At 40.7% G+C, this 27376-nt stretch overlaps 1 protein-coding gene and 1 long non-coding RNA gene across 5 annotated transcripts in view; one reads left to right on the forward strand and one right to left on the reverse strand.

Annotated features, from left to right (window-relative positions):
* Positions 1-27376, forward strand: part of LOC132461195 (uncharacterized) — a 54304-nt gene that overhangs the window by 11670 nt on the left and 15258 nt on the right. The window lies entirely within an intron of this gene.
* On the reverse strand, positions 14896-25427 carry LOC132461193 (uncharacterized). Of its 4 annotated transcripts, XM_060056244.1 has the most exons (8): positions 21827-25427; positions 19010-21691; positions 18327-18685; positions 18201-18244; positions 17652-18126; positions 17363-17515; positions 17184-17276; positions 14896-16480 (listed from the first exon to the last, which is right to left on the reverse strand). In XM_060056244.1, the coding sequence occupies exons 3-8, from the start codon at positions 18672-18674 to the stop codon at positions 16169-16171; spliced, it is 1425 nt and encodes a 474-aa protein (XP_059912227.1). In that variant the 5' UTR covers positions 18675-18685; positions 19010-21691; positions 21827-25427; the 3' UTR covers positions 14896-16168. The 4 variants fall into 4 exon arrangements, with proteins under 4 accessions (XP_059912227.1, XP_059912225.1, XP_059912226.1 ...); XM_060056242.1 differs by having other exon boundaries at positions 17652-18685; XM_060056243.1 differs by having other exon boundaries at positions 17652-21691.

The raw sequence follows: 27376 nt of genomic DNA on the forward strand, positions 1-27376 counted from the left end.
CTGTTTCTGGTTTGGGTGCTTTAGCAATCCCTTCCAGCTGACTAGGAGCTATGGTTTTAGTTTGATGTGCTACCAACCTGCCTAGATATTCAACCTCTGTCTGACAATATTGTAATTTCTTCTCTGACACCTTGTGTCCGCCTTTTTCCAATTTTCTTAATACAGACATGGAGTCCTCGTGACATTGTTCCATTGTGGGGGAACATATCAGAAGATCATCCACATACTGTATCAGAGTTCCATGCAATTCTAATTCCTCCAAATCATTTTTCAGCACTTGATTAAACAAATGTGGGGAATGTTTGAATCCTTGTGGCATCCTTGTGTATGTGTATTGTTTACCTTTATACGTGAATGCAAATAGATATCTGCTTTCCTCCGCAAGCGGCACACTGAAAAATGCTCCACATAAGTCAATTACTGTAAAGTATTTAGCATCTGGAGGGATGTTGGTCAGCAGCGTGTGTGGATTTGGAACTTCTGCATGCATATCTTCAACAACATCATTTACAGCTCGTAGATCATGTACCAGCCGCCACTTTTCTTTGTCAGCTTTTAACACTGGAAGCAGAGGAGTGTTACAGTTGCTTTTGGTCTCTATTAGTACTCCCGCTGTTATTAGACCTTCTATGGTAGAGGCTATTCCTATCTCTGCCGCTGGTTTCATGTAATACTGCCTTCGCCATGGTAGCTTAACATTTTGTCTAGTCCGGACTACCACTGGGTTAGCTGAATGTACCAAACCCACATCTGTATCGAACCTTGACCACACCTTTCCAGGTATGGCTGCCAACATTTCTTTTCTCATCTCATTCTGCCTATCCCATGGTTCCTCTATCGTCATCTGCCGTTGTTTTTTCTGAACCACCTCCACTTCCTGTAAGATTCCTGTTATATGCGCATAACACAGAATCTTCAAAAACTTCCCGCAACATGACATGAGAACCAACGGATTCTCTGTGTTTTCCCAAGTTTGTTGTTTTTCATTAAACATAATTTCCCCCAGATCTTTTGCTTCAAATCCCCTGTTTATCAACAATGTTACATGGGCAGCTTTGTTAGTGTCTTTAAACCAATCCTTTATCGCTGATGATTGATCTGCATCTTGTATCATCATGGCTGCTCCTTGTGGCCCAATTACTATGTACTGAGACTCTATCTCTGCTGCTTTTCCTGCCGCTTTCTTCTGCCATTCGTTTTCCAAATCTGGGTCCTGTGCTGGGTCATACATTAGAGTGCAATGATATCCTATCCTTGACTCCCTTGCATTTGGGATCTGAGCCTTGATGTAGCTACCCCATTTCCCCACTGCCTCTTTTACCTGGTCCTGAATTCTACCTATCCAATACACATTTGCTGTGTCTGGTGTAGGGAAAAACGGTCTGTCTAGTTACTGGACCAGATGAAATGAGACGGAGAGGTAATAAAGTCTATCGGCACGAGGACCTTGGATTTATTAAGTAAAGTGGCAACGGTTATACAGAGTCATAAAGCGTGAGAGATCGAATATGTCTAAGTCCCTAATCAGCGCTGATGGTTCGTCCAGAGCTTCGCCTCCGTGGAAGGTCTGCTGCAGAAGAAGGTGATGAGTTCCTGTGTGATACACTCTTATGCTGTATCCTCCTCTCGATGAGGTGTGTGCGTTTGAGATGTGTATGGTTCTGTGTGTCTTTGGTTGACCTTGCCTCCCAGGCCCTAGTGTATGCATGTGTATCTTCTTGTGTTCTTCCTGATGGGGGAGAGCCTCACAGAGTCTCCTGTTTGTGGCCCTCCCGTTCTGAGGATGAAACGGTGCATTGTCTGAGTGTTTACCATTTGCCGGGAGGAGAGATGGGGCCTTGGTTCTGGCCTTCACCTGACCATGTTCTCATGTGTGTGTTATGTGTTAAAAATTGACTATATTGTAACGTGACTGCCATGTGTTGTGCTCCTCAAGCTAGGGTGGGAGTTAGCTATATTTATAATGTACATGTGATGTGCTCAGCAGGTTATTTTGCCCAACACTGGCTTTGATAGAATCATTTGAGATGCTGTTCCTGCGGTTTCAATCATTATGCCCTGTGGTGTACATAATATCTGCCATCCTAATTTACACAATGCATCTCTTCCAATCAAATTAACCGGTGTAGTGTCTGATACCAAGATGGGTAGCTTAGCTGTACATCCGTACAGTTTTAGCATTACTGGAGCTGTCATAGGTATCCCGAGAATCCTACAGTTTTGGCGAATTTTCCTGCCATGGGGAGGTGAGAGGCATATTTTGAACCTACGCAAGTGTAAGTGGCTCAAGTGTCAGCCATCATTGGCGTGCCTCTATCATTTATCAGAACCTGCAGTATTGGTTCCTCATCAGCTTGTTTTGTGATTGCTACAAGCTGACCCTCCCCCTGTGGATTCTCTGGGCACCCCTAGTATCCCTGACCCATGAATGGACCCTGCTGTCTCTGGTTGTAGCTCCCTTGATCTTGCCTCCCCTGATAGCCGTTGCCCTGTCCTTGTTGTGGTGGAAAAGGGTTAATCAAACAATCTTTCTTAGTATGTCCTTCCTGGTTACATCCAAAACATATTAAAGGACCTCTGCGTTGTCCTTTGAATCCCTGCTGTTGATTATTTCTATTCTGTCCTTGGGACCCCTGCTGCTGATTATTTTTATACTGCCCCTGAGGCCCCTTGTTGTGATTCTGCTTGTTCCCATTGTTATGTGTGTGTATATTTATGGCAGGTGGAGTGGGTGACCATTGGCTCTGAAGCTGTTGTACTGGGGGGGAGAATGCCTGTTGAGGAGGTTGGGTTTGTGGTGCGCCCTGCTGGACGGCTTGCAGTATTGTATCAACAGACTCGGAAACAACCGCCTGTTTTTTCTTCTCCTTTTCTCTTTTTGTGAGTTCTTCCAACTGAAGCTGAGATAGCTTCCTCTGCACCTCTTTGCTTTGTTCCTGTATCTTGTGTTCATTTTGCCGATATTTGTCCACTGCATGAACCACATGATCGCAGAAGTCTCTATGAGTTTTATTTGTAACCAGTCCAACCACATCTTATAGCTTAACTTTGATTGAGCTAGGTAGAATCTCTATCACAGAGTTTCTAAACATGACCGAAAACACAGGATGGATCTCAGGATCCTCATTCGTCTCCAAGCGCCATCTGTCCACTTGGGCCTGGAGATAGGATGCAGGATTCTCTGTGTCATTGATGGGGAGGCCTCTCATGTTTTTATGATCGATATGGGTAGGGAACTCCGTTCTGAGTGTGTTCCACATCGCCACTCTGTAGCGATCAAGTGTAGTCCCATCATACATTCCATCCATTATGTCCAACCCTCCATTCCTCAGTACAGACTCCATTTTAGATTACCCCAATACTCTTGCCAACAGAGCTTTCAGGTCCCCCACTGCCATTAGCTTTCCCACTGTGAGTTCCTCAAATGTTCGAATCCATTTAGACGCCCCGTTATGAATGTTAGGGAGTTTAGAAATAACTCCCTCCAAGTCCTGTGAACCCCACGGTTGATAGTGGACCTGTTGTCCTTTGACTAAAATAGGAAAAATTCCTGGGACGGTGTCGGGTGCCTTTTTTCCCCTTTGTGATTTCCTTAGTTTCTCATCTAACTCGAGTGGTGTGAGGCTTAGTACTGATGTACTGCAGCCAGGCTCCTCTGTCGCTGGGCTCTCACTACACCCCTCCCCCTTGGGGTCATTACTCTTTTTTAGCTTCCTCTGAGTCTTTGTCCTCTTTACTGATCTCTTTCCTCTCTTTTTCTTTCCCGGAGAAGGCCCCTCGCAAACCTGCTCATTGCCATCTTTCACATCTTCATTACTGTGCTCAACACTACTTTCCCCATCTTCGTCCTCATCTTCACTCTCACCAGAATTAATGTCAGTAATGTTACACTCTTCCCTCGGTTTCCTGATCCCCTCATAACAGTCCATGTGTATGGGTGCACCCCTCCTTTCCTGTGTGTTACATTTATTATCTCCTTCATCTAGTGTGACTTCCCCTTTAACTTCTAAGTTGCCTGTTAACAATGGATACATCTTATTTTGTTTGTACGGCGGTGGCTCAAGCTTCAGAGGCAAAGGTTGAGCCTCTTCTTTCTTTGTGATTATTTTTCTGGCCACCCGTTGTAATGCACGCCACCTCTCTCCCTCCTCTTCGAACAAAGCTAGCACTAACTTCTCCCTGTCTCTCTTCTCCAAGGCCTTTTTACCACTTCTGTTAGGTTTGTAGTTCCTTATTACTACCTCCATGTCTCGACACATTGTTGGATCAAAAGTCCCTCCCACGGGCCAAATTGTACCTGATTTAACTGTCCGCTTCTCCCACTTCTCAGAAATCCGTTTTATCTCATTTCTGAGGAGTGGATTGTCTCTACTCAAGACTTCTACCGCTGTTGGTGCCATTTTTAATTATTACTTTATTACTTATCTATTGAAGTACAATATTTATGAATAAAATTTATTTGAGTTTATTCTACTAGTTATTTTCTATACTTTACTATCTCTAAGCTACAAATGTGAACTCTTCCCAAGCGCTCGTCTCCCTCCCGAAGATTGGAATGTGGCCCCCACCCTTTACTGCTATCAATTCTCAACCCTGCCTTGCAGGCTCCTGCTCGTCCCCTGTGTGTTTGCTCGTGCACGTGCAGTTAGAGCCAGCGCGATGAAGTCAAAGAAGATTTACACATTTATTCAGTACTTCAACAAATGAACTATTCTCTATCCGTCTAATTTATTTATGATTATCAACTACTTCAAAACAAATTAACTATTCTCTGTCCGCCTAATTTATTCATGACAGAATCAACAACAAATGAACCGGGTCGTAAAAACCTCAGAGGACTTAATCCTAACACGACTTAAATACAGACAATAAACCGATTCATACAATTTTAATATTATATTGAAAAATGTCCGAATTGTTTGTAATTAATTACAAATAAAAGGTTGACCGAGTGTAGAAACTGGCCTTTTGGTTAACACATGAACGGTCGGATGTATAATCAACCAACCAGAATTTCAAACAAGTACTTATCGCTTCGCAGCGCCAAGGTCAGAATTATAAATGAACTATTTCAGTTTATCCAAGAGCTGCATCTCAATCGGTCCACGATCAGCACATTCAACTCATTCACATGGTACTCCAAACAACAAGCCTATTCTTCCAAAACAATGGCTGAATACATAGACACTCGACCAGATCAAAAACAGACAAGAAACTTCTCAAAATACCAACTCAAACGGTACCCCAACCAAGAACCTTATCTATTCAAAAGTGCGAGAAGTCTGCTTTCTCAAAAAAATGCCAAAATCTGAACTAAAAATTCACCATCAATTGTTGCATGATTTACAGTTCAAACGCTGCAAGATTAGAATTGAAAATTCACCAGTCGACATTCCAAGGAAACCTCTCTAAAATAAAAATGAATTCATACACGCAATGAATTCCAACCCAGCTCTTTTGGGATATTTTTAAACATCCAACAGGCACTTTTATCGACCTGCGGACCTGTACTGTCCTATTGGATCTTTCCCACTAATTCGATCCTCTAGAATACAGCCACAGGACTTTATAATAGGTCTATTTGACCAAAACCTCAAAACTCCAAATAACAACAACTCGTTTACTCGTTTCAAAATAGGGAACCACAAAGCGTCGGTAACCCTTCCTTTTACAGTCCCCTAATTACTAGGTATTTACCCGGTACATACATGGTAAATCATAGTGTATTACTGGGTAATTGCCACTGGTAATAAGAAGGTAAATACAGAGGAATTATCCGGTAAATTATAGTGTATTACTGTGTAATTACCACTGGTAATAAGAAGGTAAATACAGAGGAATTACAGCTGAAGTACTAAGTAAAACCTCCACTATTACCCATCAACTCAACTAAGTAGCGTGTAGTTGTAACTGTTTTAGGTTGGTAATAACTCTGATATTGTGTACTTCCTAGGAAATTAGGCAACCAATTCTTATAAACACCTATTATCCAAGGTTTATGTTGGTAACAGCCCAAATTTAATGATGTACTATCTAGAAATTAGCATAGTGCTTTCCAATAAAATACTATTTCTTAGTTATTATTCATAGCTACACCCATTTAGAAAGGGTTTATTCGATTTACCACTATGGAATTACTTACCTGGTAACAACCCTCTGCAGGAACAGTTTTCCTCTAGTGTCATGGTACATCTTCTTAAATACTGGGTACAAAGCCGTTTGTTTCCATGGTATTACCAGGTTCTTACCATATAATTTATAATAGATTCCATTATCCATGCAGTCAACACAAACATGTACCATGTACGTTCTGCAACGTTACCAAGTAAAACACGACAACTTACCCAGTAATTATGCTGAAACTGTACTGTAAAAGGAAGCCTCGTTTGTTTCCATGGTATTACCAGGTTCTTACCATATAATTTGTAATACATTATTCTCTTTTCCATGCAGTCAACACAAACTTGTACCATGTACGTTCTGCGACGTTACCAAGTAAAACACGACAATTTACCCAGTAATTAAGCTGAAACTGTACTGTAAAAGGAAGCCTTGTTTATTTCCATGGTATTACCAGGTTCTTACCATATAATTTGTAATACATTATTCCCTTTTCCATGCAGTCAACACAAACTTGTACCATGTACATTCTGCGACGTTACCAAGTAAAACACGACAATTTACCCAGTAAGTAAGCTGAAACTGTACTGTAAAAGGAAGCCTAGTTTGTTTCCATGGTATTACCAGGCTCTTACCATATAAGTTGTAACTGGTTATTCCCTTTTCCATGCAATCAACACAAACCATATATGTTCTGCAACATCGTTCACCAGTAGTTAAGCACTTTAATTGTTGTTATAAAACCCCAAACCACTGTTGATGAAAGGCATATTAGAATTAAACAAAATCAAAGGCTTATCTTTCAAACAATGCATATCTCACAAACAGGCACTGAACACTGAAGAAATCGGACAAAAAAAAGAGCCGTCCACATCAACTCAATTTAAATGTTACTGAGGGTGTTTTCATAAAACACATGACATTGTTATGGCAAGTGACCACATGGAAGACTGCTTCAACCTCTTCAATTTGAATAAGCGGTGAATGCCATGCAGCAATCTGCCTATGGGAGCATCTTTGTGGTCATTCGCAAACCAATGAGTCCACTCGAAGAATGAGAGATGACTCTTTAGTGTCTTCTCTGTGAGGTATCCCTGCAGTCTCCACATCTGGGATTTGAAGGCTGAACAAGACCTGACCAGGTACCTCCAAATCTCCCCTTCCATACTGTAATAAAGAATCAGAAGACAAGAAAATAAACATTAGGACTGTCAATTAATGAACATTTCTAGAACATGTAGAACTCAAAGATTATTTTTGTTTATTAGTTAAAAAAAGGATGCTGATCCTCTGGCCATTGTGTTTGGTCATATTGAAAAGAGAAAAAGGCATAGCCATAAATACAGTTAATAGGACGGGAGGGGACAGGCTGTTAGCTCCGATTAGCACTTTAGCATCGAGCTAGCGGAGCTTCTGTCATTCAAATAACTCGGACATGTTGTTTAAAACCTATAACACCCAATTTATTAAAATATCCGGATTTAATCGGGCTCTCTCCCATAAGTACAGTTAATAGGACGGGAAGAGACAGGCTCTGTTAGCCCCGGTTAGCGCAATGCTAAAGAGCAGCTCTACCGGAGCATGCCACCTCAACAGGTGCAAGTTAGCCTCCGGTTTGATATTCGCCGGATATTCGGTTTACCACCCAATCGGATTCATCAACATAAGTGCAATACATTACGGGCTTAGTATGTTGAGGACGGTTTAGGACGGCGTATCGCGAAAATCACAAACACATGTTGTCGCCATCGATGTCTGTGCAACAACGTCATTTACGTTCTGGCTGCTACCTGTTTTAGGGACCGTCAACAAGTTACACTCACCGACTGGTGGCAGAGACGTTACCATGGAATTGTTTCAGACAGGAAATTAATCACACAAATATATTGAAATATAGTTAATCATAATGCAGTTAATAGTTTAATATTCGACAAAAATCGACTAAACTATATTTGAAATTATTAATTGCATCCCGTTTAACAATAATGCAATATATTAGCAAAGTTACCTGCAGTAAGTAGCAGCCCACCATTGGCAACTACTACTACAATCAGGTGACAAAATGTATTTTTTTAGTGATTTTTATGTTATTTTATATGATTTATTTCCAGAAACAATTCCATGGTAACGTCTCTGCCACCAGTCGGTTTGTGTAACTTGTTGATGGTCCCTAAAACAGGTAGCAGCCAGAACGTAAATGACGTTGTTGCACAGACATCGATGGCGACAACATGTGTTTGTGATTTTCGCGATACGCCGTCCTAAACCGTCCTCAACATACTAAGCCCGTAATGTATTGCACTTATGTTGATGAATCCGATTGGGTGGTAAACCGAATATCCGGCGAATATCAAACCGGAGGCTAACTTGCACCTGTTGAGGTGGCATGCTCCGGTAGAGCTGCTCTTTAGCATCGCGCTAACCGGGGCTAACAGAGCCTGTCTCTTCCCGTCCTATTAACTGTACTTATGGGAGAGAGCCCGATTAAATCCGGATATTTTAATAAATTGGGTGTTATAGGTTTTAAACAACATGTCCGAGTTATTTGAATGACAAGCTCCGCTAGCTCGATGCTAAAGTGCTAATCGGAGCTAACAGCCTGTCCCCTCCCGTCCTATTAACTGTATTTATGGCTATGCCTTTTTCTCTTTTCAATATGACCAAACACAATGGCCAGAGGATCAGCATCCTTTTTTAACTAATAAACAAAAATAATCTTTGAGTTCTACATGTTCTAGAAATGTTCATTAATTGACAGTCCTAATGTTTATTTTCTTGTCTTCTGATTCTTTATTACAGTATGGAAGGGGAGATTTGGAGGTACCTGGTCAGGTCTTGGTCAGCCTTCAAATCCCAGATGTGGAGACTGCAGGGATACCTCACAGAGAAGACACTAAAGAGTCATCTCTCATTCATCGAGTGGACTCATTGGTTTGCGAATGACCACAAAGATGCTCCCATAGGCAGATTGCTGCATGGCATTCACCGCTTATTCAAATTGAAGAGGTTGAAGCAGTCTTCCTTGTGGTCACTTGCCATAACAATGTCATGTGTTTTATGAAAACACCATCAGTAACATTTAAATTGAGTTGATGTGGACGGCTTTTTTTTGTCCGATTTCTTCAGTGTTCAGTGCCTGTTTGTGAGATATGCATTGTTTGAAAGATAAGCCTTTGATTTTGTTTAATTCTAATATGCCTTTCATCAACAGTGGTTTGGGGTTTTATAACAACAATTAAAGTGCTTAACTACTGGTGAACAATGTTCCAGAACATATATGGTTTGTGTTGATTGCATGGAAAAGGGAATAACCAGTTACAACTTGCATGGTAAGAGCCTGGTAATACCATGGAAACAAACTAGGCTTCCTTTTACAGTACAGTTTCAGCTTACTTACTGGGTAAATTGTCATGTTTTACTTGGTAACGTCGCAGAACGTACATGGTACAAGTTTGTGTTGACTGCATGGAAAAGGGAATAATGTATTACAAATGATGTGGTAAGAACCTGGTAATACCATGGAAATAAACAAGGCTTCCTTTTACAGTACAGTTTCAGCTTAATTACTGGGTAAATTGTCGTGTTTTACTTGGTAACGTCGCAGAACGTACATGGTACAAGTTTGTGTTGACTGCATGGAAAAGGGAATAATGTATTTCAAATTATATGGTAAGAACCTGGTAATACCATGGAAACAAACGAGGCTTCCTTTTACAGTACAGTTTCAGCTTAATTACTGGGTAAATTGTCGTGTTTTACTTGGTAACGTCACAGAACGTACATGGTACAAGTTTGTGTTGACTGCATGGAAAAGGGAATAATGTATTACAAATTATATGGTAAGAACCTGGTAATACCATGGAAACAAACGAGGCTTCCTTTTACAGTACAGTTTCAGCTTAATTACTGGGTAAATTGTCGTGTTTTACTTGGTAACGTCACAGAACGTACATGGTACAAGTTTGTGTTGACTGCATGGAAAAGGGAATAATGTATTACAAATTATATGGTAAGAACCTGGTAATACCATGGAAACAAACGAGGCTTCCTTTTACAGTACAGTTTCAGCTTACTTACTGGGTAAATTGTCGTGTTTTACTTGGTAACGTCGCAGAACGTACTTGGTACAAGTTTGTGTTGACTGCATGGACAATGAAATGTATTATAAATTATATGGCAAGAACCTGGTAATACCATGGAAACAAACGAGGCTTCCTTTTACAGTACAGTTTCAGCTTAATTACTGGGTAAGTTGTCGTGTTTTACTTGGTAACGTCGCAGAACGTACATGGTACATGTTTGTGTTGACTGCATCGATAATGGAATCTATTATAAATTATATGGTAAGAACCTGGTAATACCATGGAAACAAACGGCTTTGTACCCAGTATTTAAGAAGATGTACCATGACACTAGAGGAAAACTTCCTGCAGAGGGTTGTTACCAGGTAAGTAATTCCATAGTGGTAAATCGAATAAACCCTTTCTAAATGGGTGTAGCTATGAATAATAACTAAGAAATAGTATTTTATTGGAAAGCACTATGCTAATTTCTAGATAGTACATCATTAAATTTGGGCTGTTACCAACATAAACCTTGGATAATAGGTCTTTATAAGAATTGGTTGCCTAATTTCCTAGGAAGTACACAATATCGGAGTTATTACCAACCTAAATCAGTTACAACAACACGCTACTTAGTTGAGTTGATGGGTAATAGTGGAGGTTTTACTTAGTACTTCAGCTGTAATTCCTCTGTATTTACCTTCTTATTACCAGTGGTAATTACACAGTAATACACTATAAATTACCGGATAATTCCTCTGTATTTACCTTCTTATTACCAGTGGTAATTACCCAGTAATACACTATGATTTACCATGTATTTACCGGGTAACTACCTCTGTATTTACCTTCTTATTACCAGTGGCAATTACCCAGTAATACACTATGATTTACCATGTATGTACCGGGTAAATACCTAGTAATTAGGGGACTGTAAAAGGAAGGGTTACCAAAGCGTCTTGGTCATTTAGAACCACAGCGCCTAGGGCATATGTGCGCGCGCACGTCAATCTCTTCCGGAGCTCCCGTCTCTCTCTCTCTCTCTTTAGGTTTGTTTGACTGAAGAGACACTTTACCCATTTACCAAGCGTTCAGACGGGGCAAAAACAGATCAACCAACCATTAAATTAGTGGTAAGCCAACTTACCGAGAATAATTTTGTGCGCTTGGTTGTGTGATTCGTCCGCGCCCCGCCTTGCAGCCCGGCAGTTGGGCTGTCTCTTTCCAGTCCTGGTCGCGACGCCAATATATTGAAGATTAACTGAGATATAAAACACTGAGACTAATTTAAGAGAGAGAGTGCAAAAGAAATCGAGGGGTCCGGAGCAAGAATTGACAAAAGACTTTATCGTGCAGAAAAACAACAACGACAACAGCCTGAGTGGGTCTGCAGAGTCACTGCTTGAACTTCGGTTCCAGCCTTACTTTATACACGTACAGGAATTTCTTTACTACAATGGAGGTTCCTTTTATCCCAATGGGGTTTCCGCCTAGTCAATCTTCGTCTCAGCGTGTTATCAACCGTGCCCTGGTCTGAAGTCCGCATAGATTATCCTTGTTAGCCAAGATGACCCAAGGCTGAGAGGCAGAGGTCAACATGGCTTGACCCCGCAGTTCCCAGGACATTTCTGTGCACCTACCATCTGCTCTGAACTCAGGCTCTGCAAGCATCTTGTGTTTTCCACCATTTAAAATATAAAGCCTATTAATAATCATGGTTTACCATAGAATATCCTCACTAATTTCTACCACAACCTTGATATAAGGCCATTGGAAACTGGCAAGGAGTCTGCAACCGCAGAAAAGCCATTTACAGTTCCGTGCAAAACTCTTGGGCCACCATTACATCTGTTGTTTTAGCAATGTTATAACATGAACTAGCCTAGATGTTTGTCCTTTTAATGTACTGAACACATTTCCTTTATTTACGGCTTGTGCCTTTATGAAGAGGCAGAAAAATACATAGGTCTGTACAGCCACAACATTGCAGCAAGCTAGGTGGGCCAAGTCTTAAGCACGCTACTGTACTGTTTGTAAGAAAGAACAATGAAAATGATCTGAACTTCAGAAGAAGAGGAAAACTGCAACTGAGTTAGGGCCAACGGGCCCTAACTCAGCAGAAACCTTTAGTATGTGGGGCTCCTCATTCCTCCTCATCGAGCGGTTGCATCTACCTCTCACTACCACCTTTCCATCAACTATATTTGACACTGAGCATATACATAATGTTAATAATATGTCGCTGATCGGACAAAAACGGGTCAGCAAATAACTAGCTGAACCTATCCTTGGTTAACCTAATGCTAAAATGCTAACGCTACACACGGAGACTTCATAGCCACCATGGCTAATTATATTCATAATATTATAGTCTACACATAACAAACATGATCATTTTACACACATTTCACACACAGACAATATTTCTGATGATTTATATGGATCGTATATGGTTTGCTTGTCATCACAAAACATGAATGAGCAAGGCCATTGATTGAGTAGCCTACTGACAACAAAACACCTTAGACCACTTACCTTGATAATTGTGTACGAACTCCTCCACAAAAAACTTGTACCCCTTTCTCAGCCTGGACTGTGGTGTTGCTGAGTGTGACTCCACAATCTTCTGCACATCTTCGAATCGCAATTTGGGAAAACCAATCAGGGAAGTGGCGAAGAAACGATCCATTTTTGCATTGACGGCAACACAAAAATGACTTCGCCGGAAGAATGTTTACCCGGTGTGACGTCATTTCCGATTTTCGTGAGATAGGCCTATTAAATCAAGCAGCAGAAACAACCGTGGCAAAAAGATGTCAGTGGTATTTCTTCTTATTTACTTTATTTTCCACGGACACTTTATGTTTGTGGAGGTAAATGGCAGAGGTGGGACCAAGTCATTGTTTTGCAAGTCACAAGTTAGTCTCAAGTCTTTGCCGTCAAGTCCCGAGTCAAGTCCCGAGTCAAGACAGGCAAGTCCCGAGTCAAGTCACAAGTCAAGGCCGACAAGTCTCAAGTCGAGTCCCAAGTCCTACCGTTTGAGTTTCGAGTCCTTTCGAGTCCTTTCAACAACAGAGAAATAATATTTAAGATTTGTATTTATTAAGCCTTTTTTTGGAAGAACATTGTTCAAACACTCATTTCAAAAGTGTAAGATTAACCCTTTCAAGCATGTCACCACTTTATAAAAGATATCCTCACTCTCAAAAATTAAATAAAATAAAATTATCTACATGTAATAGTAGCGTGTGCAGTGACGTTGAAAGGACTTTCTGTTGCTGGTGGCTTGCTGGTGCTGGTGGCTTGCTAAGCTGCGTTGAACACAATGGAACCTAAGCAATGGAACATAAGCAAAGGAACCTAAGCAATGGAACCTAAACAATGGAATGTCGTGGAGATGAGTTCCACGTAAGCAGCGCTTTGCAAATCTACAGTAGCCGCGTTTACATGGCACATCTGATCCACATAGATTTCTATGTTGCGACATAGATCTGTTCCTAAAATGTGTTCCGAATGTACTGTATACATGGCAGTAACAAAAGTGTCCGTTATGTCTCTCGCGCACACCTGACACATCTCTGGACCGGCGGCGACATAATGGATGTCTTCTCACTATCGGGGATTTTAAATTGGATTTTAATGAAAGCACAGCAGGAGAGAGCTTTTCTCTGCCTGCTCCTTCAATTAAGAAGGAGCAGGACAGCGCAGCAACGTCAATTTCTCGTCAGATCTTTATATTTACCCTAAGCTCCGCCGCAAACAAGAGGAATTTGGATGCGAGTCCGCAGCCAAGACTGGAGGGAGAGAGTGGTCTTACGGGAATTTAGTGACCAGGAATCCTCGAAGGTCCAATTGCGCACTACTGCAGATGCCATCTCTCTAAGTTAAGAAGTATTTTAACGTTCAGCCTGCAAAAGTACTAGTAGTAGCCTACTCATTTACAGTTATTTCGGACGCGCGCGGACACGTCATTAATAAACACCCATGTCCCGTCGCTAAGCAACCGGACACGCTTACCGGACTACTTTTACGGAGTGATAACAAAGACGTGAATCAGGCAATAAATCCACTTTTCCACTTTTTGCCTACTGGCGCGCGGGTGTGTGTGTCATGTATGTATCATATAGAAACAACGTGGATCTAATTTGATTGGATGTCGTTCCGCACACAGGTCACGTGCAAAGGGAGATAGAGCGGTCAGTGTCGTGTAAACATACATTTTAATCTTTAGGTTCGAGGAAAGTAGCAAGTCTTTTCAAGTCAAAAGGGTCAAGTCCAAGTGAAGTCACAAGTCACTGATGTTAAAGTCCAAGTCGAGTTGCAAGTCTTTTTAGATTTAGTCAAGTCGAGTCTAAAGTCATCAAATTCATGACTCAAGTCTGACTCGAGTCCAAGTCATGTGACTCGAGTCCACAACTCTGGTAAATGGTAATGAGGAAACCCTTCAGTTTCATTCAAACTCACTTCTGTTTCATTCAAACTCACTTCCGTTTCATTCAAACTCACTTCCGTTTCATTCAAACTCACTCCCGTTTCATTCAAACTCTCTTACACATACTACTATACTCTCTTACATACACTACTATACTCTCTTACACATACTACTATACTCTCTTACATACACTACTATACTCTCTTACACATACTATACTCTCTTACATACACTACTATGCTCTCTTAAATACACTACTATACTCTCTTACATACACTACTACACTGAAAAAAGTTTTTAGTTCAACTAATTAAAATTTTTTAGGGTAACAGTTCACATCTATATTGTATAAGTTGAGCCAATGAAAAAATAAAACTTGTCTCAAACTGTATTTTCTATGTCCATGGAAACTATATTTTAAGACTTGGCCAAAATCATATTTTCTTGTTAAAAGGAAGCCAATTAATTTAAATGTAATGTTTTATCTAACAAAAATATATAGATTTTATCAAACAATTGTTTATCATTTAATAAATACAACTAAATAGAAATTATTTGTTTTATCCAATCAAAGATATATATTTTATCAAACAAATATTTATTATTTCAGAAATACAACTAAATAGAAATTATTTGTTTTATCCAATCAAAGAGATATAATTTTATCAAACAAGTATTTATTATTTCAGAAACACAACTAAATAGAAATTATTTGCTTTATCCAATCAAAAAGATATATATTTTATCAAACAAATATTTATCATTTAAAATATAAAACTAAATAGAAATTATTTGTTTAATAAAAAATATATATATCAATAATTCTCATGACACATTGATATCAATTAACTAACTTATAAAATGATAAAACATGACATTTTACAGGGTATCTGCATGGTTGTAATTTAACACTTGAGAAATGGAATTCAAAAACAGTCAAAACCCTGATTTAAATTAACAGTGTTCCAAGTTACTAACGTTGGGATGCCAAATCTGGCTGAAATGTAAAGTCGTCCTGATTTAACCAAACAGTGTACAATTGCAAGACATCAACGGTGGGTTGCCAAACCTGGCTGAACTGTAAAATCCTCCTGATATAACCAAACAGTGTACAATCCCAAGACATTAACGGTGAGATGCCAAACCTGGCTGAACTGTAAAATCCTCCTGATATAACCAAACAGTGTACAATCCCAAGACATTAACAGTGAGATGCCAAACCTGGCTGAAATGTAAAATCCGTCAGTCAAGTCTCAAGTCAGTCAGTCAAGTCTCATGTCAGTCAGTCAGTCAAGTCTCAAGTTAGTCAGTCAGTCAAGTCTCAAGTTAGTCAGTCAAGTCTCAAGTCAGTCAGTCAGTCAAGGCGCAAGTAAGTCAGTCAGTCAAGTCTCAAGTCAGTCAGTCAAGTCTCAAGTCAGTCAGTCAGTCAAGTCTCTAGTCAGTCAGTCAGCTCTCAAATTAGTCACACCACATATGTATGCCAGCTAGTCAGCTGCAAAAGCAAACACTACTACTGACTAATGCTACTTTACTTGCTACTGTTACGATGCAACTAAGCTGTACTGTATAGCTGGTCGTAGAGCTTCTTGACCTTGGTGGTCATGCCTTTCGGGTCCAGCTCCATGAGGACTTTCTGGATATATTCAAATGTCTGTTTCAATGTCTTTGGATATTCCATATTGAGAACATAAAGGAGTCCCATGAGAATGGCGACAGCATTTGCGACAGACGGCAACTCGTTCACAACCTCTTGTCCCTCAAGTATAATGCCAATGTCTTTGGGTGCAGCTTGTGCATCTCTGATGATGTAGATTGCCATGGTTGCCCCCTGAAGAATGTGTTCAGCCTCTTCCTTCTCCGACACCTGGAAGAGAACAGAACGAACAGTAAAGAACATACAGTGCATTCGTAAAGTATTCAGACACCTTCACACCCCCCCCCCCCCCCCCCATATAGACTTAATTTTAAATGGATTCAATTAACTCATCTTTTTTATCATCAATCTAAACAATATCCCATCATGACAAAGCAAACTTTTTTTTTAACCCTTGTGCCGTCTTCGGGTCAAGGAAGGAGGAAGGGGGGAAGGGAGGAAAGAAGGAAGGTAGGAAGTAACCATAACAACCACTCATGCAATATGGGAAACACATGAAATAACCTGATAAAGAAAAATACTGCACAGAAAATATTACATTTTGTTAAATGGCAACTACAATGTAAACATGCTACTAATGAGATCCTTGCTTGTGTTGTATGAACTCTAAATGTACGACGCTTTGGATAAAAGCATCTGCTAAATGACATTGTAACAAACAAATTCCTTGACTTTCCACATGGAATATGCTTTTTAAACTTCCATGATATTCCAGAAATTCCATGATGCGTGGGAACCCCGGAAGATTATGCAGTAGATGTGGATGGATCACAGAGTTTCTCCTGACTAATGTTTCAGATTTGAGTTTGAATAGAATGTACCCCGATTGTTGAATATACAGTGCATTCGTAAACACTCATATCAAGTGGACAGTCTTAGCTAGCATTACACCTGTACAGTAATCTTGCCTTACCAGGAATTCTTGGACCAGATCATCCATTGATTCTCTCATGTTGATGATGAGACATTTGAGAGCGATCTCCCTCCTTGTACCGATATCAGTATCCTGCATGAAGACAGTGACAATGATTAATAATACTTGTTCAGTCCATCCATTCAATCAGTGTGAGTTGACAAAACATCTGTACATACCTTTTCTACAACTGGCAGGAGCTTTGTCTTCTCCCGAGTTGCTCCACCCTTCTTTCTGACAACCTGAATCAGTTCGATGCACTTCTCGTCAAGTTTCTCCATGAACCTTGCTTCAAGGGGTATTGTGGTTACTCTGTGGAACTCTGCATTTATCTAGGGAACATACATATATACAGTATAGAGAGATGGATAAATGACATGTGCCTCAGGCAAAAGCATGTGATTTAGCTTTACATTCATTTGATTACATTTTACATTTTGATCCATGTTATGAATAAAGCCAGTGTACCTCTTGGACTTCGAAGAGTGCTGGCCATCTCTCAATAATATCCTCCAAAGATGCTTTCTTGTTGACAATTTCTTGCCTCCGAAATGCGAACGTCTGAGCCATCTTCGCTCTTATTGTTTTGCCATTGTTCCTTTTCTTTACTTCAGTCAAAAGGGCTATTCTCTCTTGTTCCATGGACTCAGGGGTCTCGCCATGAGGTAGAGATGGGTAATGGTTAGACTCGGCTCTCCTGGGTTTTTTTATGTTCTTTGCTGGGTGGGCGTCGGTGGGGGATTTTCTTTTGACAGAATTCACAGTCAGCTCGTCAGATGATGAACTGTGTGATTTTAGGTATGTGCGATAGTTATACATCTTCGTCTTGAGCCTCTGTTTCCATCCGTAACTGTGGTTGAAGGACCCTGGTTCTTTCAGACAGGGGTGTGTCTGTGTGAGCGCCTGTGCCACTTCACTCAAGTCTGCATCACTAGGATAGGATCTGTACGAATAGACTTTGTCAGCGAGTCTTTCAAGTATGTCGGAAATCATTTTAGAGCTGGGAGTCAGTCTAACCTGGTTGCTCTGATACTCTGCATTTCCAGCCTTAAGTTGAGATTCTGTGGAAAGTGAGAAAGTAGGGATGATGAACACCTTGGGCCACTGCTCCTTTCTGAAGGTGTCCGAGGAAGCGTCGCTTACAGGTAATGTATCATCTGAGCATGCAGATGAAGAGATACTTGCATCATCTTGGCTGTGAACATTGGCCTCATTCACAGAGAGGTCAACTGGCTCAAAGACTAATGTCACAGGGGGGGGTTGAACAACCTTCAAAGTGGCAAGATCCTTCAGGTCTGAAGTTTTAGTCAAGTTAACCCAACTGCTGAAGTCAGCATCGTAGTACTGAAGCCGTATTTCATTAGTTAGACCAGAAATATTCTTTATTTCTTCGATGACTTCGTCAACGGAGCCAGGGATGCCATTCGGAAGCTCCAGCTTGATGCAACTGTCCTCTTCTAAAATCACCAGGAGCCGTGTGACACTCGCCATGTCTAGAGATCCTGTGAGTGGGAGGGAAAGAGAGGGAGAGACACCTTAGGTACCCATTAACCCCATACCAGATTGACAAATTAAACAATATAAACAAACAAAGAAATAGGTATAACTAAATTATTGACACTTAAAATTAGGACATTAGGCTTTCATTTCAACTAACATTTTCTCATTTAAGGGAGAATTCCGGTCATTTTCCAAATAAAGCTCTAGGTTCCTGAGTGCTACCATAGGAAAAGTCCTGAAAAAAATATGTCCAGCCACGATCGAGCTCCCCTGCTACTAGCTGCACAACAGGAAAAAACATATAAGAGATATTGACTCTTGCAAACCTTAAACGTGAATATATCGCTTCAGGGTGATAAGCCTCATTGTCCCAACTGTGTAGTCTGCCAAAGGGTAAGGATCAGTCAGTTGAGATGGCTCCAGAACTTCTATCTCCTTTGTAGGCGAGATTTCAAGTTGATAGGCTCTAAAGTGTTCCAGGTACCAAGCACTTAGTTTCCTAACAATGAAGACCAACTCCTTTTGGAGAACCACCATCTGGATGATTTCAATAAATGCAGGCATTCCTTCAAGTGAACCATGAGCAAGGATCATTCCAAGTCTGTAGTTAAATCCATTATAGGTGACGTTCTCGGCCAAAGACACTTCCTTCACGTTTGGGTTCTTGTGTTTCACAGCCCGTGCAATATCATCTTTCAGGACATCAATGCTAACAGTTGAGAACTTTTTCACTTCCAGGAGAGGTTTAGGAAAGCCACAGGTGTAAATATGGTGTGCCATGGATAATTGGTGTCTCTGTGCCAAGGACAACAACACATTTTTAAAGCATCGAGTGTGCCGCACAACTCTCTTAAAAAAGCTATGCTTCGCTTCGAATCGTAAAGTCCAAAGAGAAACTAAAGGGCCAAACTGACGAATTAGCTGTGGATAATGTTCTAAGAAGTGATGCTTAGGAAGCAAGTTGGTGTCTGGGAAAACCTCCTTGAACCGCACTCTATGCTCAGAGATTTTGAAATTCAAATAAGCTATTGTTTCATCAGTATGCACCGGTGTGACAACAAGGTCCACAATGTCCTTTAAGTCAGTGAGGAGATTCCAGGCAGGTTCATCAGCAGGCACTTTCTGCCCGAGGAGGAGTGGCAAAAACCTGATCAAACTCCAATTCTCGTGAGAATTGCCACCAACTGTTCTCCTAATTTTGTAGGTCAGTGGCACAGGATGGGGGCAATTTGCTTTATCAGTCCACTTGAAGGGGAAAGTTTTTATAGAGTCATTCAAAAAGTTCAAAGTAAAGTACTTCGAGGTGAGCACAGAGAGACACAGAGCTACTTCAACTGGAACAATTCCTTCAAATAAATCATGAACAATGTCAGGTGGAAAGCCAGTAGTGACATTAAAATGAGTAAGTTTTTCCGACAAAACACACCTCCTCTTAACACCAAAACAATTGACCAATGATTCTTCCTCAAGGGTTTTAAGATGTCTTCCGTGACCCTCCTCTGTCCTCAAAGAGAATGCTTCACTCCCTACGTCCCTTGTTTGAATTTCTAATTTCGTGGCTGTACAAAACCTACAAATGTATGCACCAGAAAAACTCTCCAAAAAACCAGCAATACCGTGGGCACCGAGGTTGTCAGCAACAACACATTGAATTGTTCCCTTTACACATTTCCCTAACTTGGGCACAAATATTCCATGTTGTTCCAAAATAAGGATATCACTAATCAAAGGTTCTAGAACAATGTCATATCCATACAACTTTACATCATCACTATTAATCAATGCAGCCAAGTAGATTGATGACAACGAAGAATGAGAACCAGGTGGCAGATTGCCTAAAATCCAATATATGGCACAGATTTTATGTTTTTTACGCGATGTGCCAAGGGGGTTGCACACCTCAAAATCATCTATATAGAGAATTAAGGAAACGGCACACTCATTTGAGAAAAGTGTGTTTTCTTTAAAAATTGCACCATCCCAGAGACATCTGTAAACCTGCTTCTCACTTAACACTGATTGAAGTTTCTCGTTCAAATTAACTGCACTGCTTAGGATAGTCTCACAGTTCAAAACCTGCTGCAACGTTTTTAGTACAGGAATATATTGAAAAGACCTTCTGTTCTTTTGGTCAATTACAAATTCTACTGGTTCCACTACACTAAACTTAGTAATATAATATTTGTTGCGCTTCCATGCAGTAGACAATGGGCCTTGTGTTCCGATAGCGAGTTGAATAGGATGTGATGTGCAGATTTCTGTGGCTAAGTCTTGGACAAGTGATCCATCTACTTGACAATTGTGAGCCCCTAAAAACTGAGTGATAGTCTTCTGGGTGACCGGCACAGAAACAGTCCCAATGAGATATTGCAGTTCCTCAAGGAGTAAATTTACAGCTGCACTTGACACCAGGTAACTATGTTCTAATTTCAGTAAAACTGAGGCTAATTTTAGCTCAACATCTTTTGTCAAATCTCTAGGTTCTTCAAAAGTTGGTTCATCAAATAGTAAATCTTCATTCAACTCAGTGTCACTGTTACTTGAATCTAAAGCAGAGGGATTGACGATTGACCTGTGAACTATTCCAGGTTTTAAATCTCCAACTGTACACACTTTGTGTTTTCTCCATTTGTGAGTGTGAAAACTTCCATATATGTTGGTTTGATATGAACAATCAACATACATACAAGGAACTGATTCATTATTCTTCAAATGTTGGCCAATGTGGTGAAAAAAGTCAGTTTCAGTAGAAAGTTGCGAGTACCCACAAACGTGGCACTTCAAATGTGAGATCTCTTCTGTTGAGGATTGCTGAGAAAAGTGGTTTGTAGAAAGATGCTTCTTTAAAGCATTCCATGTTTTACATGAAAATGGACAGTTTTCATATAGACAGAGGTAAGGATGGTGCCTTCCATAATGTTGATGATCTAGTCTATAATGCTTAAGCAATTCAGATCTTCTGGTACATGAATAGTCACAGTCCTTGCACCTCCACATTCATCAGATACCTGAGGAAACAAAAGAAGAAAAAAAAATTGAGGGACAAGCGAACCCCCCCCCCCCCAAACAGTAAAAAGTGAGAGTCTCCAAACAACTGTTCTAGGGCGTTTGTCTGTGTCTCTCTGCTTCTATCTCTGTCCTACCTTAACAGCAGCGATGATAAGGTCGTGGCTGAAGAGATCTTTCCACCGATGATAGAGGAATGTGATGATATCCTAGCTAGAGTGAGTGAGAAAGACAGTTTGATTATCTCATTCTTTGTAAACATAACAAATTTAAATATTCAAATCAATGACAGATTATGATTTAACTTTAATGCAAACAATGTACTGTTGGAGACCTGTGTGGACACCCATATAGAGACGTGCGTGTATGTGTGTGTTAAGGCTGAAGTTACCTAACTATCTGTTTAATCTATGTTCGTAGTACAACCCTCTGGTAACGTTAGCAATGTTTCTCATACATAGGCTTTACCTGGGCACCTGTCTTGAGTTTAACTCTGTTTATTTTAATTAATGTCTGTGAAAAATTAGGTTTCAAAATCATGAAAATAACAAAAACAGTATTCTCTGCTCTAGGCGCTAAAAAGCAACTGAACAGCCTGGAAAAGAAACTGAACCGCCTGGTTCATGCTGAACTCCCTTATAAAAGTACACAATTTAAAACAGGTCTTGTTTGAGTAGTCTTAGGGACAAGCAACATGGATGATATTTATAAAAAAATAACATTTTGTTGTTATAATTCGGCACCTATTTTGTAGGCAAATGTAGACTTATTTCAGTAAAAAAAACAAAACTTAAATGACCATGATGACTGACACACACACACACACACACATTTGCTAAATAAATGTATAATAAAATATAATTAACTACCCACAGAGATCTTAAGAATTAACATATGAATAAGTATATGAAATTATGTTTAAAGTCATGGAACAATAAGCAGTATCATCTGCTCTGAAATGCTGGAGGTGTGTGGAGATACTGTACTCTGTCAAGCTGCCTGCAGAACTCCCTTATAAAAATAAGAAAAAAAAAACCATTTACAACAAGCCTTGTTTAGAGGAGTCTAGGATAAACAACATAGATAATATTGAAAAGATAACATTCATTAGCCACTTCAATGTAATTCGGCACATATTCTGTAGTTAAATGTGGACTCATTTCGGTAACAATGTAACTTAAATGACCAGTTACCAGGCGATCCATCACAATCATCGTTGCGTTAATTTGACGGTTTTTTTCAATGGAGTTCAGTATTGACGTTACTCACGTGGAAGGAAATTCCCATCAAACTATCAAACTAGTCAGTGCAGAGGGGTATTCCATCAAAGTAGCTAACGAAAGCGGCTATTAGTTGATTAAGCCTGGTTAGAACTAGCGCCAACTTCTACTTGAGGCTAAAGCCGTTCCATCAACGCAGTTCAGCCGCGCCTTGCTCAGGTTAGTTCAAGCCAGGCTAACGTTATCCTGGATTACGCGCGTTCACGAGATATGTAACCAGCGTTGAATAAACCGTGAATGTCGAATCATCGATCAAATGTCCGAAAATGTCCGAAAAGGACCGAGCGGGATCTTTTCCAGCGGATTGCCATAGTATGGCAAGCAGAGTGTGCCACAATTCGACTTCAATGAAACGCGTTCTGGAAAACCGGAACGCGTTCTGGCGCGCGTGCTGGCGTTTCAGAACGCGTTTCATTGAAGTCGAATTGTGGCACACTCGGCTTGCCATACTTGTGGAGGTCTATGAGGAGTACACGCATATAATAACTCAAAAAGGGAACACCGTAACCAATAATAGAAACAGAGAGGCTGCCTGACACAAAAATCGGCGATCTGTTGAATGCATGAGTAGTATTAAGCGTAACATATTTTAATATAATATTGACCATGGATTTTAAAGCAGGTAGATAGTCTCGAGTTAACGTGTCGGACTTGCACCCGGTCGTCCGGGGTTCTATCCCCACGCAAGTAATAGTAATATAGGAAGGATTACTAGAGAAATCAAATAACTTTTCATGCCAATTATTTTCCATTTCTTTGAATATTCTTAATTAGGGAATTAATACAATTAATAAAGGTTATTACAAAATGAAGCCAACGCCAAGAATACTAGCATTAGTCTGGACGCGAACTCGGGTCGCGCATATCACTCGCAGTGCTGCTAGACCATTCACCCAGCAGCTGATTAGTGATCACGCGATAATACATACATTTGTGTGAAAATGTGTTGTGAAAATAGCCACAGTTATAATAGATATAGCAATTAATTGAATTATTTAATTTGCATCATTAGACCCTTAGTGAAAATATACGCTGTTTGTACTTTATATATGTACATCTATGACAAAATTGTGAGGACTAGTTTTGGCGGAACCTTCTGATGGTAGCCTACAATTGTTGCTGACAGATGGATTTCTCTGAAACACCGCTCAAGTTAGCCTGACAGTTAACCTGCTCCCGACCAGGTTAGTTTGGTCGGATAAATTGCCATGGTTACTTAGCGGAAATTCCCTTAAGTCATATTGATGGAACGCAACTCTAGCTGAAAGAAGCCAGCCAACGCTGATTGGCAATAGCCAATCAGCGTTGAGCTTGACCCGACGTCACTGGCAGAGAGTAGTGAGCTTGGACAGAAGCATACGGCCGACATCTTTCTTTATTCTGTGTGGAAATAGTAACATAGTTACGCCATTAAATGCTTTTATGGAAACATTTTTAGCGAGAAATGTGCATTTTACTTTCATAATGTTCGCTCGGTGAATGTGAAGGATGTTTGGTTTGATAGTTATGACGAAGAGGGAACGCTCCGTTCACTTGCATGGACAGAGACTCTGGTTACTAAGCAACCTCAACGTCTTGGCGGACTATATATCTGCTGATCAACACTACGAATGCTGGAAACACAGCAGACACACCATGTGAAGTTATTTAAAACGATTATTGTTATTTATATCCGAGATTATTTAATCTAACCCGATCTAAACTCTATCACCCAAACACGGCGGCGTTTGGGTTTCCTACCTCGGACTCCAGCGCAGCCATGTCCATGGCAGCCACGGCCGGCAACTTTCTTTATTCTGGGTGGAAATAGTAACATATTTACGCCATTAAATGCGTTTACGGAAACATTTCTAGCGAGAAATGTGCATTTTACTTTCATAAGGTTCGCTCGGTGAATGTGAAGGATGTTTGGTTTGATAGTTATGACGAAGAGTGAACGCTCCGTTCACTTGCATGGACAGAGTCTCTGATTGCTAAGCAACCTCAACGTCTTGGCGGACTATTTCTCTGCTGATCAACACTACGAATGCTGGAAACACACCAGACACACCATGTGAAGTTATTTAACCCGATTATTGTTATTTATATCCGAGATTATTTAATCTAACCCGATCCAAGCTCTATCATCCACCCAAACACGGCGGCGTTTGGGTTTCCTTCCTCGGACTCCTAAATCCAGCGCAGCCACAGGCTGGGGGGGGGGGGTCTCATCTACGCGCGTTACGCGCGTATCTGACCATTTTTGACACAAAATGGTCAAGCAACATTTTAGCTGCGTTACGCGCGTACATGGTACGCGAGGTACGCGCTTGGTGTGTTCGCAAAATGGTGCTGTGCCGATTTACAAACGTCGTATACGAGTGAGAGTATTTAGAAATACACTGCAATAAAACCGCATACCAATGTCAAATAAACCACATATTAAATGAGTTTCACTTATATTACCTTTTAATTAATGTTGAGGTCACGTTACATGGTTCTTGCACCATTTTTAAAGTCAAATTTAAGACTTTTTAAGACTTTTTAAGACAAACACATACATAAATTAAGACCCAAAAAATTTCAGAAAAATTATTTGATAGAAAAGGTGTGTATAATTGAGTCACTTATCGATCAACCGTAGCCGTAGTACTAGCAGTAGTGGTACTCTTGCAAAGTTATCTCGGAAGCGCGTGGACACGACGATACGCGAACACATTAACGCACCCGTGTCACCCATAGTCACCCATGACCCGTCGCTTAGCAACCGGACACGCTGGGGTTGATATGTTACCGGACTACTGTAACTACTAGTACGGAGTGATAACAAAGACATGAATCAGGCAATAAATCCACCGTCCTTGACAGCGGTCAAGTTTGGAGTGCGGAGTGGACCAAATGCGAACTACTGCAGCTTTCCTAAGTTAAACCCCAAACTAATCGGAATAAGTTTATGCATGTCGATTATAGCAGACTACACCACCTCTTCTGTAGCCGAATAGAATTATATTACGAACAGATAATTGTATTCCGATTGAGGCGTATTATATGATCCTTTTCTATTCCGATTGAGCTGTTCTTCCGCTGATCTATGCGGATCAGATGTGTCCATGTAAACACGGCTGACAGTGAACACACACACACACACACACACACACACACACACACACACACACACACACACACACACACACACACACACACACACACACACACACACACACACACACACACGCTTTGAAGCCGAACTTCCTTATTCGAATATAATGCGAATATCAAAAATAAATCAAAATTCAAACGAATATTAGGCAGCCCTTAATATTCGAACCTGTTATGGCAGGCCAAGAGGGAGAGCGTCGGAGAACCCGACGCAGTCTACTCATAATATTGTAATGACCACGGAAGAGGCATTGAATGAAGTATTGATTAGACAGCGATTTATTAGATACCTAATAAACCGTCGGAACACGCAGGACCGGTAACCATAGCAACGCCGGTAAACAAACCCCGCGAAGCCCAATCCAGGTCTTACTGAAGGAATTTAATGGTCAAAATATTATTAATAAATATTCGAATATTAATATTAATAAACAAACAAACTTCGAATATGATTTTTGGCAAAAGGTCAAAGCCCGTCACACAATTTAATAAATTTACTGTTTGGAATACTTACATTAAAATGATCCAGCATGAACTGTGATCCATAGTACCGCGATAAGACATGGCTGTCAGTGTCGTCCGTGGGCCAGTACCTCACATGGATATCCATCTGTTTGCTTTTAGTGGTTTTGTTCACTCATCGAACATGAGGACGTACTGTTTATCGTTTACGCTGCGTGACAGCTCTCTTTTTATGAAAGATGCAATCCCGTATTTGGCAAGATAGGCCGTTTTGTTTTCACCGCAGGTGAACGACTTCGCAAACTCAGAATCTGGGAACATATCAGCCAAGACGTTACTAATGTCCTCGTTCGATTTGAAGGAATTATGTCTGCTCACCGTGTGGAGAACCCACAATACCTCTGCCTTCTGGGTTTCTGGTGGCGACACAAAGCCGGTTAACGCCGTCTGATGTGAAGTACTAGCCACGGATGCTGAACTTTTCAGTCCACTTCTTTCAAATAATACGGGCATCGGTGTAGTCCCGCTAGCTGCCACGGAGTATATCGGATATATTTCTGCGACCTCATGTGGGACTCAAGAGCTTTTGCTCCCATGGTCCCTAGTATGAATGCCTTTCGGGATAAACGACACCTTGCCTCGTCACCTGCCTTCTCCAACCACCCCCGAAACGTATCCTCCTCAAACCATTTCTCATTGAATTTGCACTGTCCCATCCTGAAAGTAGCGCAAGTTGGCCCAATGATGTCAACCGTCACTAGCTAAAAGTAGCGCCAGCAAGCTAGCCTACAGACGCAGCTGCAGGCT

This window comes from Gadus macrocephalus, chromosome 7 (assembly GCF_031168955.1).
Source record: "Gadus macrocephalus chromosome 7, ASM3116895v1".
NCBI classification, from domain to species: domain Eukaryota; kingdom Metazoa; phylum Chordata; class Actinopteri; order Gadiformes; family Gadidae; genus Gadus; species Gadus macrocephalus.